General features: G+C 38.3%; 1 protein-coding gene across 1 annotated transcript in view; it reads right to left on the bottom strand.

The window, feature by feature from the left end:
* Positions 1-437: 437 nt before the first annotated feature.
* Positions 438-16,613, bottom strand: part of LOC139699994 (uncharacterized) — a 148,475-nt gene continuing 132,299 nt past the window's right edge. The window contains exon 5 of the mRNA XM_071598415.1: positions 438-5,829. Within this exon, the coding sequence (XP_071454516.1) occupies positions 5,714-5,829 (116 nt within the window). The 3' untranslated portion in view covers positions 438-5,713. The remainder of the gene's footprint in view (positions 5,830-16,613) is intronic.

Genomic DNA, 16,613 nt, shown 5'->3' with positions numbered 1-16,613 from the left:
ATTCTTAAGTCACTAATTTTCGAGAAGTGAAGTATGTGTATATTTCATACTCGATCAGTTATATTCAAATGCGAAAAAATTGTAATGCATCAATTACATTTGTTGGCTAATATTAATTGAAAAACGACACCTTTTACCCAACAAGGAAGCCATTTGAATTTGGTTAACAGATTAGTTAATTCTTAAAAATATATGGGCTATTATTCATGATCATGACCAACTAACGTTTAGTTATGCATTTAATTCTTCAAAATGATCACTTTTGAAATTTATCATTGAATTGGGACATTGCTATGATAACTAAGTCATCAACTTGAAAACATTCACAGAAAAATATTATTTTTACTTTCAGCTCCAGCCACCAAATTTAGTTGGGTGCTATCCTGGTACATATAATGTTTAAAAAACGTTGGAATTTGTCAAATAAAATTAATTTTTATTTTAATTTGCAGACAGAGTAACATCGTGTTCAATACAATTTAAAAATTCTCTGGTACAAATCAAGCTTGGACAGAAGAAACCACTTCGAATGCGTCTTCTTGCTCGTGTCACCTAGCCCTTTTCTTCCTTGGAAGTCTCCCCAGGATGAAATAAATAGAATGACTTTCACACTAATACATTTTTTTTAAACATTTATAAAAATTCATCAGAGATTTTTGTCACTCCTCTTCATTTTTTGCGGATGCTTTCATGTGGTCAAAGCATTTTTTTTCCAGTTTAATGAAATGCAGGATGCAGCCCATAATGATATTTCAGCACTCTCCTGTACAAAATTTCGATGGAATTCAAGACGGAAATTCTTAATCCGCCCCTGGTACAATTTGAACGTGCACACGACGAGCGTAAATTTGTCAAAGGATTTAATGGATACAATTTGAACCTGTAACCTAATTTCAATCTTAATAATAACAATAACAAGAGAGCTCAGCTCAGATTCAAGATATCATACATTTATTAAGAATGTATTATGGATTATAAAGTTCTCTTTTTCATATAAAATAATGGAAACACTTTACTTGTGTTGAACTGCCAAACAAATACCAAATATGAATCTTTAAATATGCTCATGAGAAAGGTACTCCACTCATTTTTCATGGCGGAACAAAGAATACACCTCATGAAGGCATTAATGCCATTGAATTCATAATTCAGCCTCTCAAAATTATCATTTCTTAAGTCTTCATCCCAAAATATGTACGTTACTCTCAGAAATGAAGTACATTAGTATCTCCTGTTAGTGCATTGTAACGCAAAGGCTCAATAAGAATGAAAAAATAACCCTTTACAACAAAGCAGGTAAAAATAAAATGTTTTGTCTCCGCGTGACTTGCGAATGGCAAAACTCGAGAATAAATAATAAAACAGTTTAATAGGTATAAAGGGGATTTTGCAAACTCTTTGGCTCTTCCGTGAAAGCGGAATCAGACTTCGCTTGTATCTATAGTGATAAAGAACAGAATTCATTTGGTTCTCATTAGACTAGATGAATATTTTATTTACGCTATAAAAACGATTTTATTATGCTATTTTTTCCCATATCTCTGTAACACCCGCTCAGCATTCGCTGTCGTTAAGTAGTATCGGACGAACATTAAAATTTTTAAATTTCAAAAACTCCTTACACAGAGATGAATCTCACACCAATAAACACATCAGACTTTTTAAGCACCAATCATTGGAACAATTTTCGTGAAAGGTCAACGATGGAACATTGCCAAAAGCATATCTAGACAGCATTATTTTTTTCGCTTTTAAAAAGTGGAGAAAAACTTTTGTAATTGCCTCAAGCTTCACCGGTGTACCATTCAAAGCTATTCGATCCACTGTACGATGATAGGCGGGCTTAAATGAAACGGCGCAGTGTCGATCTGAACTGCTACAGCCCATTAATGTCAAAAAAATACTGGAAACACTGACTTTTTCATCAAGAAGAATGGCCAAGAGTCCACGCTGCGGGTAAGTCATACTCTGCTGGAGGGGTGAATAGTTTTTCAAGTTCCTCTGAGTGCCAAAAAATAGGCAACATAATTTCATCGAATGATCACCACTCATTTAGGCAGAGAGGAAAAAGATTACATTACGGTCGCGGAATCCACCAATAAAATCAACAATGGAAATTATCCCCGGTAACATTTAGGAAATTTTTGGAATCGTTTAGAAAACAATTTTGACGATCGTAGCGCAATTAAGTGTTATCTTGGAATAAATACATTTAATAAAAACAGCGATGAAGATTATCACCGTGAAGGAGGCGGATGATAAAAACGAAAAAAATGAACGCAGATTTTGTGTGTGTGTTTAGTTTCGCAACTTCCTTTCTTGTAACTCGTCCTTCAGATATATTCATTGGTAACAAGATACTTGTCACTGCAAGATAAAATGACAACATAATTTGGTTTAGAGAATTCGCGCGAATTCAAAATCTCCCAAAACTTCCCGCTTCAAAGACTTTTTGCAATGGTATACCGAAAGGGAAGACAAGGCAAAGAGGGACTGCAGTAGTCAGGTGGTGATTCCACGCGAGACAGGGGAAACGCGTAAATAAAACAGCCTTGGCCGATCTTTCCTCGTGAGGTGATAGCTTAAAACGAAAGACTTGCTAGTTTCCGTGTGGCATTCGCAATAAGTCGGGAGTTATCCACTCAGCGGAGCAACCCAATATTCAAGGATCTCACTATGTGAAAAAAATGCGAAAATGTTGGAAATCGATGAAGGTGGAAATCTTGGGTGTCTGATGATGAAAAAATAAATAGCGTAGCGGCTTCACTGAGAGCTCACATACGCGCCGACGTATAACAAAAAATAAACGATAGGACGAAAACGGGGAGGATTCTTTCGGGAGATAAAAATATTAAAATACATGCTTGATAGCAATACATTTAGTTTCATATATATATATATGAGGGGATAATTTGGCATATCTCATTTTAACTCTCTTGAATTACACCATAAATATAAGTCAGACAGATACAATAATGTCATTGATGAAGTGAACCACAACATTTTCGCCCACAACCAACATCCATCAACTCATCTTCATTTCTTGCTCAGTTTAGGGACTCTCCAAGTCGCTAATGCTAAGTTTTTTTTTGTTGACTTGAAGATGAGAAAAAGACCTTGGGACAAATCTTTGGGGAGGGGGGCAAAACGGGGTCACAGTTCAACGGTAGCAATGCGTGGAGCCTCATTCGTTGGAGCAATGTAAGGAGCCTCATTCGTTCACTCAGAAGAGTCCTTAGACTGTAGGAATCTGCTCAAATAAAAAAAGCAAGACTGGGAACGATTGAGGAAGGCTCAAAGGATCTCTCATGCTGGTGCTAAGGGTAAAACTCACACACACTCACACATACCTGAAGCACCCCTATCAATAAAATGTGTGTGTGCATTCAACGAATCGACAGACAAAAAGTTTCCAATCCATAGGGGCAATTCGGCGAGTCTTCAATTGTCTGAAGACAACGAATGACGCTAAAGAGGGAGAGAGAGAGAGAGGGATTATGAAGATTATATTCTCCACAGCAACACACTCAGAACACCCATTTTTCAATGTATTTAAAACCTCAAATATCACCGAAGGATAAAATCTTTGTCTCCAGAGGTATCCTCCCTAGACCGTTAGGAGATGAATGAACTAAACCTACTCCGCCGAAGAAGATTAATGGGAGGAGTGAAAGTTTTACTTGGATGAGCCGGTGCTGACACTGACAGACTGTCACATCTTTCCTGAGTTCCTTACACATGCCTTACTTTCTGATGTTCTGGGTGTCCATAGGGGGCTGTTTGTATCGTCGTTTGCAAATTCGGAGTCCATCCGTGGCGGAAGGGGATATTGGCGATCTTCCAAACGGGTCTAATAGGGAAAATTGCTGGAAACCGTCTGGTGGGTGGGGAAATAAATGCCTCATCACACATCTTGCAATGCGCTCACATGCACAATTGCGGACAGATGAACGGCTTCTCATCGAATGGGGAACACGGGATAAAAGGTTGCGTGGGACAGTATTCCAAAAGCGGAAGTATTCCACTGCCATCATGATCCAATGTGTGTGTGTATGTATATATATATATATATATATATATATATATATATATATATATATATATATATATATATATATACACACATATGCACGCGTCACGGTTTTGTCACTCAGATCAATCGAGTAAACATTGAAATCTTCCGCCAATTTTCTTGTCGGTCATAGAATGTCACCACCTAACAGTTCTTCAAACTGTAACCACCCTCGCGGGAGTCACCAAACACCCCGGCGTCATACATCGGGACTGAATCACTCGACACATGAAAACTTAGAAAACTTTTAGCGGACAACCTTTCCCAGTCCTACTGAGGTTTTCCAGCTAAGACCCCAAGCGGCCGACGCCGTCTGCCGTGTCCAACCCCCTTCCGTCTCCCCTGACACCCCGTGGGGTGGGTGGATGTTCCGTGGCGGAGATGGATGCGATCCATTGCGGGGAGGAAGGGAAGATGGGCAGTTTCAAACACGAACACTCGCCCCCAGAGGTTTCATAAAACAATTCATCAAAATCGTTCATCAGTTCACCGACCACTTTTTACCGCCCGGCTCTCTCCCTTCCTCTCTCTCTCTCTGCCCAGGATTCATCTGAATGCACTTTTCTCACACTTGAAATCGCACGGCGAGGATATGGATGCTCTCAGGAAAAAAGGAAAATTTTTCCCTCTCCCCTCATCCGACGAAGCCAGCTCAAAAATAAAATTAGAACAGTCCGCATCAGAAAATGCCATTCTGTAACCACGCGCAACAAGATGGATATTCTATTCTCTCTCTCATTTTTATTTCAGTCCTTCCCACTTATCCGTCCAAAGTGACTGGGGGAATTTATCAATGTGATTTTTTTCCCTGAATTCCTTTCACTCTCTCGTGACGTTTTTACGATTCAGAAACACGACCTGTTTTATGATAGTAAACAATTTTTTTGATACTCGGAGAGAAACGAATTACGCTGGTACTAAGCAAATTTCGTGGATGGACAATCATTTTTTTATCGTTCCACGAGAGGTCAGCCAATGGAATAATGAGGAAGAGTCATGCTTAGACCACCACTTACACGCGCGACTAGAGACACTGGATGGGCACATCATTGAGTGGACACTGATCACGAGCGCTCGCCCCCCTCTTTCCGGAGAGCCCTTGTGCAATTCTTGACGTGGAGCAAACATTAGTCGAAACTTAATGACAAAAAAAACACAGCTCGCATTCCCATTCACACCTGAATTACAATGAAACAATGGAGAAACATTTTTTTCAGTGATTCCACTAAAAACATTGAACCCTTACTCGTTAATTTTCTCTATATATGTATGTATATATTTATATATATTCATAAAATGGATCCATTCGTCATTATGTTTTTTTTCTGTCCACCCTTTCAGAAAGTCCACAAGCATGTCCGCTCGCCCAGGGAGAGACAGAGTGAGAGAGAGATAGAGATAGAGAGAGAGAGAGAAAAAGAAAAAAAAATTGTTCAGCACGTGCGTCCGCACCACGCCCCGAGCCTCCCGCCTCCTCCTCCGCCACGCTTGCCGCTCGTCAACTGTTGGGTGTTCCCACGCGGAGAGACCGGCGGCGATGGCGACGGCGTTGCCCGCCGGGGGAGAGGGTCTTGCCGGGGAAGGAAAGCGGGGGGCGTCTTCTCACTTCAATCGAGCTCACGAAATGGCGCTGGAGAGTCGTTACCTAGTGAAGTGGTGAACGTTGGCCGTCGAGGAGACGAAGATGCTGTAGGTGGCGGGGAGCAGGAGGAGGAACAGATGGTGGCTCCATCGGGCCACAGCCTTCGTTCCCGCACCTGTAAAAGAGGAGACGGGCAAAAACGACATTACGGCATTGGCGTTTATTGATATTACACCCTCTACTACATGCAAAAATCAGAGTAACCTAAAAGCCCAATTCTGGGCTTTATCAAAAAGAAGTAAAAAGTATGTCGAAATAATTTAGTTTTCATTTAAGTGACACTTTCCGACGGCATGCCGCATAATGCTTGTCACCCTTGCATTTAGTTTGAATTGAATATTTCCCTCTAATGTTACAAACAAAAGAGAAAGTTGAGGCAGATACTTTCTCCTAATTCCATTATAATTAACAAGGAAGAATCAAATAAATTTGCGTTTCCACAGAATAGAATTGTTATTTCGACTAGTTTCGCTACACTGCCGAGCAGATAATGCTACAGACACATTTTTCTTCAGGCAATAAAATTTAACCAATGGAAAACAAAAGTTATTTGATTCTTACTTGTTCAAATACAATCATAATTTATGGGCGAGTCGTTTGAAACTATTTGAAAAATTTGTAATCCTGCAGATTGTGATGGATGAATACATCCATTATGGAATTTACACCAGTTTTTCAACAGTTTACCCTAACTTCACCATCCCAATAATAAAATACGTCATAAAATTGAGCGTAATTTTGTGTGCGATAGTCAAATTGGTAAGGATAAGGCATTGTGGAATACGAAGAATTAAGTGCCAATTTAATTATGCGCACGGCTTTTATTTGCCCTTCAGGTTTTAGGAAGTAAAATTTCGTGTACAGCTTCTGTCTTTAATACCATCTAATCCCTTCTCGTAGCAAAGAGAAATCTGAAGAGTGAAAGACGAAGCGGAGGACCCAGACTTCCTCACTTGTTCGAAGCTTTCATCGACATACTCCATACACAGTGCTTGAGGACCTCGGTGGCATTAAATCATTATCTTCCCCAGTTCCCAGCGGCGTCTTGTGCGTCGGACAATAGTCCTCTTGTTTATCTCGGGTACTTCCTTTTCTATAAGTTTATTCTGCAATGTATTTAAATGCAACGCACGGCTTTTCTTAGTGTTCTCACGATATATATATATCACATTTTCCCTGCTATTAGGTATCCACTCAGTCAAATCTCAGCATCTTTTACAGGTTTTTTACACCCTTCTCTCTGTGGGGTTATTTTCCTACAGGGGTATTTTTCGTTTAGAATATCAATAAACAATCCTTAAGCTTTTCCCACAAATATGAATATATTTTTACTCTTCCCAATATTTTTTCTCCCAGTGGAAGACTGTAATTTTATTTCTTTAATTTATTCAGTATTTTCCTAATAAACACCGGGAAAATTTCTACTCTTTATTGCAATGATTTTTGACTCATATATACATGTGAAATAGGGGTTAGGTGGAAAAAGGGACTAAGTAGTCTCAATCTCGCCCCAATGAATGAAGGATTTGTAGTCCATCCTTCACTCAAATTTTTCTCATGGTCCGTAGACCATCCTTTCTTAATCCTTTGTTATGGAGTGTTACTTACCATGTTTTTATATAACTTAATCTTCCAGCGATGCCTAACATTATGAAGAGAGTAACATTATTGTGGGTAGAAAAAAACCATGCCCCTAAGCTAGCAGTAAGGTGGGTGAAATTACCGATTTACATGGGGGAAAACAATGCATGAATATTACACAGTACATGTTAATTCATATCGTAATATATGTTTAAAATCTAATCATTGATAAGAGGACGAAACGTATCATTAAACAAATGCTTGAGGTTGAATCTTTGAACTAGTGCCTTGAGACAATTACGAGTTTTGGTCAGTTGAGTTAACCTCGTATCATATCACCAAAATACACTTTAGGTGGTGCGGCTAATATCTATTGATAAATACTAATTTATACCACTCCTTGATGGTGAAAAGTTGTCAAAATGTAAGGAAAAGAACATTGAGTAGGGAAACGAAAGAAAAATGAGACTTTTATATGAAGTGGAAGTGAGGACGAAGAAGAATTGCTAGAAGAGCAAATAGAGGACAATCTAGGACAGAGGACAGTCTAGGGTTAACAGCTCCAGTCAAGGCGACAGCGGATATCATCAGGGCATCTATGAAAACTTTTGGCAAGCAAAAAGCCTCTAGGAATGGTGTAGGCAAAGGTGCTCTTCATTTTCATGCGTTAGGCAAAGGTGCTCTTCATTTTCATTTCCACACTCTACTCCCTTCAAATACTGTATACGGGCCAAGTTTACAGCTCTAAAAATGGGGATGGATATTAAAATTACAGAGGAATAATATCTCCATAGTGCACCGTTAAAGGCTCCTGGAGAAATTTTGAATGAAAGATAGCGGCAGTTAACATTTGACATGGTTTAAAGGGTGCAATGCGGTATTTTGCTGGGTAGAGGATATACTGATCATCTGTTTGCACTTCAGCGAATACTAAACAAATTTATGGGCATGCGGAAGAAAGTTTATTGGCCATTTACTAATTTGGTGAGAGCATACTTTAAAGTAAGCAGAGGAAGGCTATGGAAATTCATGGAAGGATATAAATGGAGCAGTTATTGAACGCTATAAAAGCAACGCATGAAAATAGTACTTTAACATGAATGACTTAATATTTCTTCTATTATTTTTCTTTTTGTTATTTGAATCATTAAGTCCTGCATGATTACAAGCCTTGTATTATATCGAATTGTACTTGAATTAATGGATTATTGAATCATTCATCAATTATCGAATCGTATTTACTTTCAATTAAATAAAGTGCCATTGTTTTTTCACCTGTTAAACTGGAATAAATTATCTTTCGCCGTTATATATTGAATTTTTCATGAAACTTACTTAATCTTAGAGAATATGCATTTTATAAAATTATTTTACACAATGGGATTAATGAAATGTTGATATTATCAATATCAAATGTTTATATTATCAAATAAAAGATAAGATGAAAAAAATTAAACATTTTTGAATAATTGTATATTCTCAAATTAATTGATGATTTTCAAATTAATTTTCTTTATCATGAATTTGAAAAATATTTGAATACGTTCCGTAAACATTAGGCAATCTGATGTTCAGCTGGAATAACCTCAAATTTCAGCTTTACAGTTTCATCCGTTGGAAAAAATTCACTGCTGGTGGAGAATCCGGTTATTGGTAATTAATGGTGTAATTATTTAAATAGATTTCCTAATAATCTCCCGGTTCAAATATATCAAAGGTTGTACCATGAGTTAGATACTTAAATTTAAAAAAATAAAATCTATGAAACCCATTCATGAGATCCTTTATCGCTAGAAATCAAAGTATCATCTTTGAAGCAGGTGAAAATGCAAATGGATTTTGTTCAATTAGAAGAGCAAAAAAATCCCGCCAGAATATAAGTGAAGTCTACGTTTTAAGCAGACAAATCACGTAAGGGATAATAAAATGCGTGATATTAGTGTTTACGTACATCCATCACTGTCTTAATACTAATACCAAAATAAATATATACTTTAATACGTAAACGTTCGGTTCGGTTAGACTCATATTTCAGTAAACTCTCTCCGTTTCATTAAGAGTTCAATCTTAAAAAAATATATGAGTGAACTTCAAACCATTGCGATGTGCACATTATTCTAGGAATTTGTGGGCGCATTAAGTAAAGAACTGATAATCTTAGCAGCACGAAATGTTACGCGGGTGATCTGTAAAGTTCTCGGCCTGATGATGAAAATGACACTTAATATTTTCAACATAGTTTAATTTTTAAACATACGTAATCCCTTTTAATGTTAACGCACGTATACTTTAGTGCAAACAGCCGGTCTCTGTAGTGTTCCAGCTTTGTCATTTGCAATTCCTCGTCCAAAATTTAACCGACGCGTTCATTTGATAACCCCTAAGTGATTTCACGAACCTTTGTGGGCCGACCTTTTAAGATAATATCGTATACTTTTGCAATTGTTTCCAGTGTTGTCACACTTTTCGGAAGTCCTTCACGTGTATCATCTTGGCGGCTTTCACGGACACGTTTAAACTAGATCACCCCTTTCTTCAAGGTGGAAATTTAAGAAAAAGAGTCCCTATACACATTTACAATCCTTGAATGAATTTCGGCCGGCATTAAAACAACTTCTTTTACGAAGAATTTAATCAATGCAAGACACTCAATATTTTCCATTGCTAACAACACACGCACCGCAACTGATTTAAACGACTGCCTACAGTGAACCACCGGATAGAATCGATTCCAATTTCACATGACATCTACTCACAGTTATATCAACAGGGGAGAATAAAATTATTCGAGTAGTAATGCCATCAATGGACGGTAATCGAGAACTTTTCAGACCATCATCGTATATTAAATTTGTCACAATTCAGTGGAGATCTTTAATGTTTCCTAAAAAAAATCGACTCACCGGAACATGCATAGTGAGAGATTTTTCACTAATTTATCAATCAACTCGAGCAACATTTTTTCAAATGCCCGAACTTTTAAATTTTAAAGTAAATCAACATAATTACTAGTGATGCATCCTACATATATGATAAATCTGATACAGACGTCTCCTCTTAATCTTTTCACCCTCTAACAATTTAATTTCTAAACATTTTTCCTCTCCAACGTCGGTTGACATTTATTCCATGCTTCATAATCATCCCTTTGGAACTTCCTCCATAGGTTTTCCATCAGTTTTCGTGCAATGATCTGAAAAATGTATCTATTCAAAAAAGTTAGCTCAAACGCAGAACGGCTTACCTATTTCAACAAAATATGTACTTAGCCAAATGTCGGATTGAAGGGTTATATATGATTTAAGGTGGTTAATTTCTTCCATAACCACTAAAGATTCAACGTGAATGATACATGATCTCTTCTGTTGAATCTAAAGTTTCAAACAAGCGGTTACAAAACCTAACATTTGAAGATAATTTTCGATCCAGATAGTATCTAAAACAACGAAATTACTAATTCACGAAAGAAGTAGTTACGCAAAAATACTACACGAATAGTTAATTTTATCTTTCAATGGCTGTTTACTTTCCAACAAAAATATCGTATCTTTTAACTAGCGCAGCAGCAAAAGTCTGTAAATGAAAAGCAGCATATATTATATTAAAATTGGAAATGCAGCACGAAAAGGTTTCCGTTTATTTTCCTGAAAATAGCTATTTAAAGAAGATACTTGGGGGGTGGAACTACGCGCGCTTTTAGCCAGCGGACAGGTATAATATTTTTCTTCTTAGTAGCAATTTTATTTGTTGGGAGCTAAAAAATTATTTTTTCTATTTATTATGATATCCATTATTAATTGGAAATTCATTGCGATCGATATGGGATGAGAATCAATATTAATCAAATAAAGGTTATGCGATTTTCTTGAAAGAAAAAGGCTAAGCTAAACATTAAAATAGGAGGGCAAACCGAGAGCAGGTAGAACAGTTTACGTACGAGGGCGGTTCAATAAGTACCCGTGTTTGACGACAAAGGGCATTCCTGAGGGAAGTTTATGTTATCCTCGTGTGCTGCCATCTATCATACGACCGTGAAACAAAGTTCAGACTGATTTAAAGGTTAGTTTGGATTTGGCAGCCATTCGAACAAGACGTGTATCGTGATTTTTGCTAAGATGGAAAAAGAGCAGTATCGTTCGGTAATTCGCTTTTTGTTTTTGGATGGGAAGAAATGCGAGGAGATAAAAGCAAAGTTGTATGCTGTTTATGGTGACACTTCACCACCTATGACCACAGTTAGATATTGGTTCAACGAATTTAAACGTGGACGAACATCTGTTTTGGATGAGAAGCGACCAGGACGCCCTGCAGACGTGGTTATCGACGAAATCATTCAAAAAGTCCAAAAGTGGCAATTAATATTTTACATGATAAGTTGGCGATGAAAAAATTGTCGGCCGTAAAGTCGTAACGTAAATTCTATATTGTTTTGATTTCCTAAAGTTATTATGGAATCCCACGAAGTATCATTATACACTATCTGTCGTTTGTTAATTATATATCATTTCCGTTTTACCCTCCTCAGAGCACTGAAAGCTCCAAATAATTATATGTAGTAATTCCTTCTTTAGTAAAATGTTACGTTTGATCGATGCATAACTATTACTACATATTCCATTCTTAGTATAGCCGAGGTATTATTTTCGTGACAAAATTCGGCCTTATGGTTACAATAAAAGTACACTTATTCCCGGTTCCCGGAACAGGTTGTGACCATTACCTGAATGCTTTCCATGTTTTTTCGTGGTCGTGGTCTTTGTACACGATATCAAATACACTATTACCCTCAGCTGGACAAAACTAATATTAGATATTTTTACAAATATCATTTGAACCGATTAGATTTTGACCTAAATTGACCCCCCGAAAGTGACTGTTTTCGCCTTTTTTCTTAACTTGAGTAAGTGGTGGCGCATTCAAATAAATTAAAAAGAACATTTAAACAATTGCAATAAAAATGGCACATATTCTCGAGAAAAAATTCATTTTCCCAATACAATGTAAAAGAATTTAGTGTTTAGCGTGGAACTTCAACCATTATGTGCATAAAGGAATGGGCTCACACTGTTTACGGTTTATCTTATTTTGAGCCATCACTTTAATAATTTATTGTTCACATGCAGATTGTTTGTGTTTTCAAACATTTCATTGATATTAAAAAAGATAAGCCATTATCACCGCTTGCTCATCTTCATATATACAATCAAATACCGCTTCCATTCCACCTGGATATAAATCGAATTTATAAAAAAATACGCATTTGAGAAAAAAAACCTGTCAGAGCCTTCGATATTTTTTCTTCATTTCGCCTCTCAGATACACGAAGAGAACTTTGAGCAATTCAACATTTCACTTTCAAGTATTATATGGTAACTTATTTTTCCACACAATAAGAAAAACTTCATGAATTCAGCAATATGCTGGCTACACTTTATGTATATATACTACATTTAATTTGTTCTTTGCTGCCAATATTGTGGAAGCGCAAACGAATTTCAACCAGCAATGATGCTGCAGGGAAAGGTAGGAGTCAACGAAATTGGAAATTTTAAGGAATTCCCTATGATATAGCAGGGGATGTCTTTAGTTATTCCCAGACCCAGAAGAGCACTTGATCCTAGTCGCAGTCGCTCATTGGATTTCTGTCATGAATCGCACAAAGAGTAAGAGGCTGACAACGTTATTAAGACTCACCTTCTGGCATTGTGTATATGCTTTTGGGGGCACTTCTTCCCGTCTTTCTCATGGCAAGCTACCTCGAGGCCCTCTTCCCCGTTTTTGGACTTGGAGCTATTAATGGATGCGACCTTTCTCGGGTCGACGTCTGTATTTCGGCCCAACTGTACTCCCAGTCTCGCCTCCAGAACCAAAACCCTGCCCCCCCCCCTGTGCCGTACAGATAGCTGAATGTGTACCCTCCTTTGTACACCCGCTCAACCACCCCCTGGCACACAGCAAAAAGCCCACCTTCCCTCGGCACCTTCACCTCTTTTATTTTCCAACCCGACTGATAAAATATGAATAAAATAATTTCTCCTCCACAAATTTTTCTCGTATCTCTCTCTCTCTGAAGAACTTTCTCTCTTTCTCCTTTTCCTCCGACCAGTAGAGGGAACCCTGGCCACCCATCCTCCCCCAAAAACCCTTATTATGACCTCCCCTTTCATATTCCCCTTCCCCTCTGAAATCATCCCTCGCCCCAATGTCCTCTCACCACTTCCACCGCCCCCTCGTTCATTCATTCCGACTCCCTTTGAAAGCCTTTGTGCCGCAGCGGTCTTAATTGTGCGGCTTGAATTATTCGAAGCGGAACAATGGCGGAGACTGTGCCATCGCATTTGTCCACCCCCTCCATCCCCTTCTCCTGCACTCCCCCTTGTACACCCCGCCACCTCCTCCTATCTGCTTCAATCCCTTCCCTTCCTTGTATCTTCCCTCCCTTGTATCTTTTTCACTCGACACAAATATCCCTCCATCTCTCTCTTTCTCTCCTCTCTCAACCCTCTTTCTTCTCTACCCACTTCGCTCTCCCCCACTATTTCATCAAACCCCCGCCCACCCCCTCGAACCCTTCCCACTCTAAAGCGCTGACTCTTCAAACCTTAAAAACCCCTTCCCTCCTTCGGCCCAGGCAGGCGTCTGATGACTTCTTCCTTCGTCGGTGAGGCGAGGGAGTATTCTCACCGTCGCTCTCGTCCCACACATCTGAGGCTTGCGGCAAACTTATGAGAGCGAGGGCTTCAAAAATAGCACGATGCACTGCGTAGAGACCTCCCTAAGGTGAAAGGTGTATTATCGCGAGACGCGAATGTTAAAGGCGTGTTTATTTTTATAAAAGGACAATTCCCTGTTTCACGATGTCATTAGCCGTCTCCAAAATATTTTTCAAAGTGTCTTTGGAGAAGTTCTTTTGGAGGAGAGAAAGAGGAGCAATGATGGGGCTAAACATTTTCAGGAGCCCAAAGCCAATTGATGAATGCTCTAGTTAAATATTTATGTACATATTCCAACCGACTCGAGCTTATTCACTGCACATAAATTTTTAATCAACGCATGCGGTGTTTTAAATGAAAAATGTTTAACAGCGACACATGATAACTGTTAGCAAAATGAGCAAATTATACTTTTCTTCCATTCCTGACCCACCCTAAGATGCTAACCTGTTAGTTTTAACTGCTACGAGCCCAGAGAAATTATCTAAACCGAAATAACGAACTTCATGGCTGCAAGGAGGAATTTGTGATCACAATCAACCACTGGCGATGAAACCAGATGCTTAAATATTTATTCCTCCTTTCATTAAAAGAGCACTCACTTTTGATCCATACTCAAGGGAACAAAGTCGGCATCTTTACTGAAATTATGGTGTACGCTTCGTTATCTCACTAAACCACAAAAAAGGCTCCACATCCACCTTTATTATTAGTGCCAGCTTCTAATTTTAAAATAATACACCATTTTTCACCGTTGAATGTACTCATTATTTAAATTGGATCAGCGTCAGATTCTTTTATCTAGTTTTAATTAATTTCTTTCTCTATATATTGTCCCTCAGATAACACTACGGATAGAGTATCATCGTATATAGCAGAAAACGTTAATTTATTCATAATGGTCTAAGTCTCTTTAGGAATAATGTCTTTGGCAACACGCAAATTTGTTCATGAGGAATGGTGGTTGTTGGCTCATTATTTGGCTGATTACCTAGTTAACCTAATATTTTTTCTCTAGTGTTGCACTTAATATATTTTGGATGGAGTGGTTTTGCAGTTAAATGTTAATGTGCTTAATCATGAATATTTCCTTACATTTGATACACATGACTCACAACGGATGCATGGAACCGAATAAAAAAATAAAAATTATCTAGGTATTTAGAAACCGAGAATTTTGTTAAAAACTCTATTTTCTCCAAGATTGTTTTCCTAAGCCTATTCCCACTTAAAATTTGCCTAATTTTTCGCAAGAATGATGTTCTTTTCCCATGGTTTGACTTTGGGTGAAGCCATCACCGGCGTGATTTGAGGCAATAGCTCTCGGTCACTCCTCTTCATCTTCTCTCTTGATATTTCATCCGAACCGTGCGTATACAATTTCCCAGTACATCCCCACTGTAACCAGGAGGCTCCCAACCCTTCCTCACCTCTCCTACCTTACTCTTGAACCATCTCCTCCCCTTTCTTCTTCGACCGTCTCAATTCCCATGGCTAATCCCTTCCCACCTTCTCCCCTTCCCCCCTCCTACACATTCACTTTCCCATCCCATTTTACAATCATCCGGTTGCCTCATCATACCCTCCCGGAAATCCCAAACTCTCCCAACTCTTCCTCTCGAAACTTATATTTGGGCATCTCCTCCCTTATTTTTCTTGTTATGCTATCCATTTGCATCTAACATTTTCCACCCCCACCTCCTTTCCACCCCCGACGCCCTTGCCCCAGCCCAATCAATTATGTAAGGCGAGTTTCCTTCGCGGATCGGGTTTCGCCCTCTCTTCTTGGGCCTTTCGGGGGTTCCTTGAGGGAAGCATTTGAGGGTTTGGGTGGGAGAGGATCACGTCAAAAACGCTCTCCTCTTAGGAACCGGCTGATTATCAATTAGGTATGTATCCTTTTATCCTCGGACGAACGTTCTTGACCGCCGGCCGTACAAAAATTCCACTAGTTTGGAGAAGGATTTTTACATTGAAACACGCTCTACTTATTAGTACGTATTTGACCCATGAGGAGCTCAGATTTAAATCCCAGTTTTGTGAGAGAGCACAACCCACTCAACGCGTTTATTAGGCTACCCAAGGTTTTATCCCATGGTAGAAAGAAAATCCACCATTGAGATAATTTGCAAAATAATTTAAACTTTTAATTAATAATGGCATATGGCGAAAGTTAAAATTTTTTTTAAAATATTCAAAATCTGGCAAAAAAAACAGTATTAAGCTAAAGATAAAATACTTTCGAGAAAATAAAAAGCCCCCCTGATTTTATCAATAAAATCGGTCCAATTTGCTTATTCTATTAACTTATTTAAACAAATGGGTGTATTTTCAAAACGATAAAGTATTCTTGTGAAAAATGCATATGAAGTTCATTGTCACCGCTGTTATCAATGTTGTATGATATTTGCACTGAATGTCTTATTTCGCAAAACAAGAAAACGACTGACTATGCCTTAGCTGGTTAAACAGTGATAAAGATATTGTCATGTATATTAAAGTACCGAAAATTCAATTACAGATTAGGAATTGTAATCAAACTAATTAAGATAAATCTGATATTATAATACATAAAATCGGTTCTGGCACCCATATTTTAACACAA

This window comes from Hetaerina americana, unplaced genomic scaffold (genome assembly GCF_022747635.1).
Source record: "Hetaerina americana unplaced genomic scaffold, ioHetAmer1.1.p SCAF_10, whole genome shotgun sequence".
NCBI lineage: Eukaryota > Metazoa > Arthropoda > Insecta > Odonata > Calopterygidae > Hetaerina > Hetaerina americana.
The sequence above is the reverse complement of the archived record's forward strand: the minus strand, read 5'-3'. Positions and strand labels throughout refer to the sequence as shown.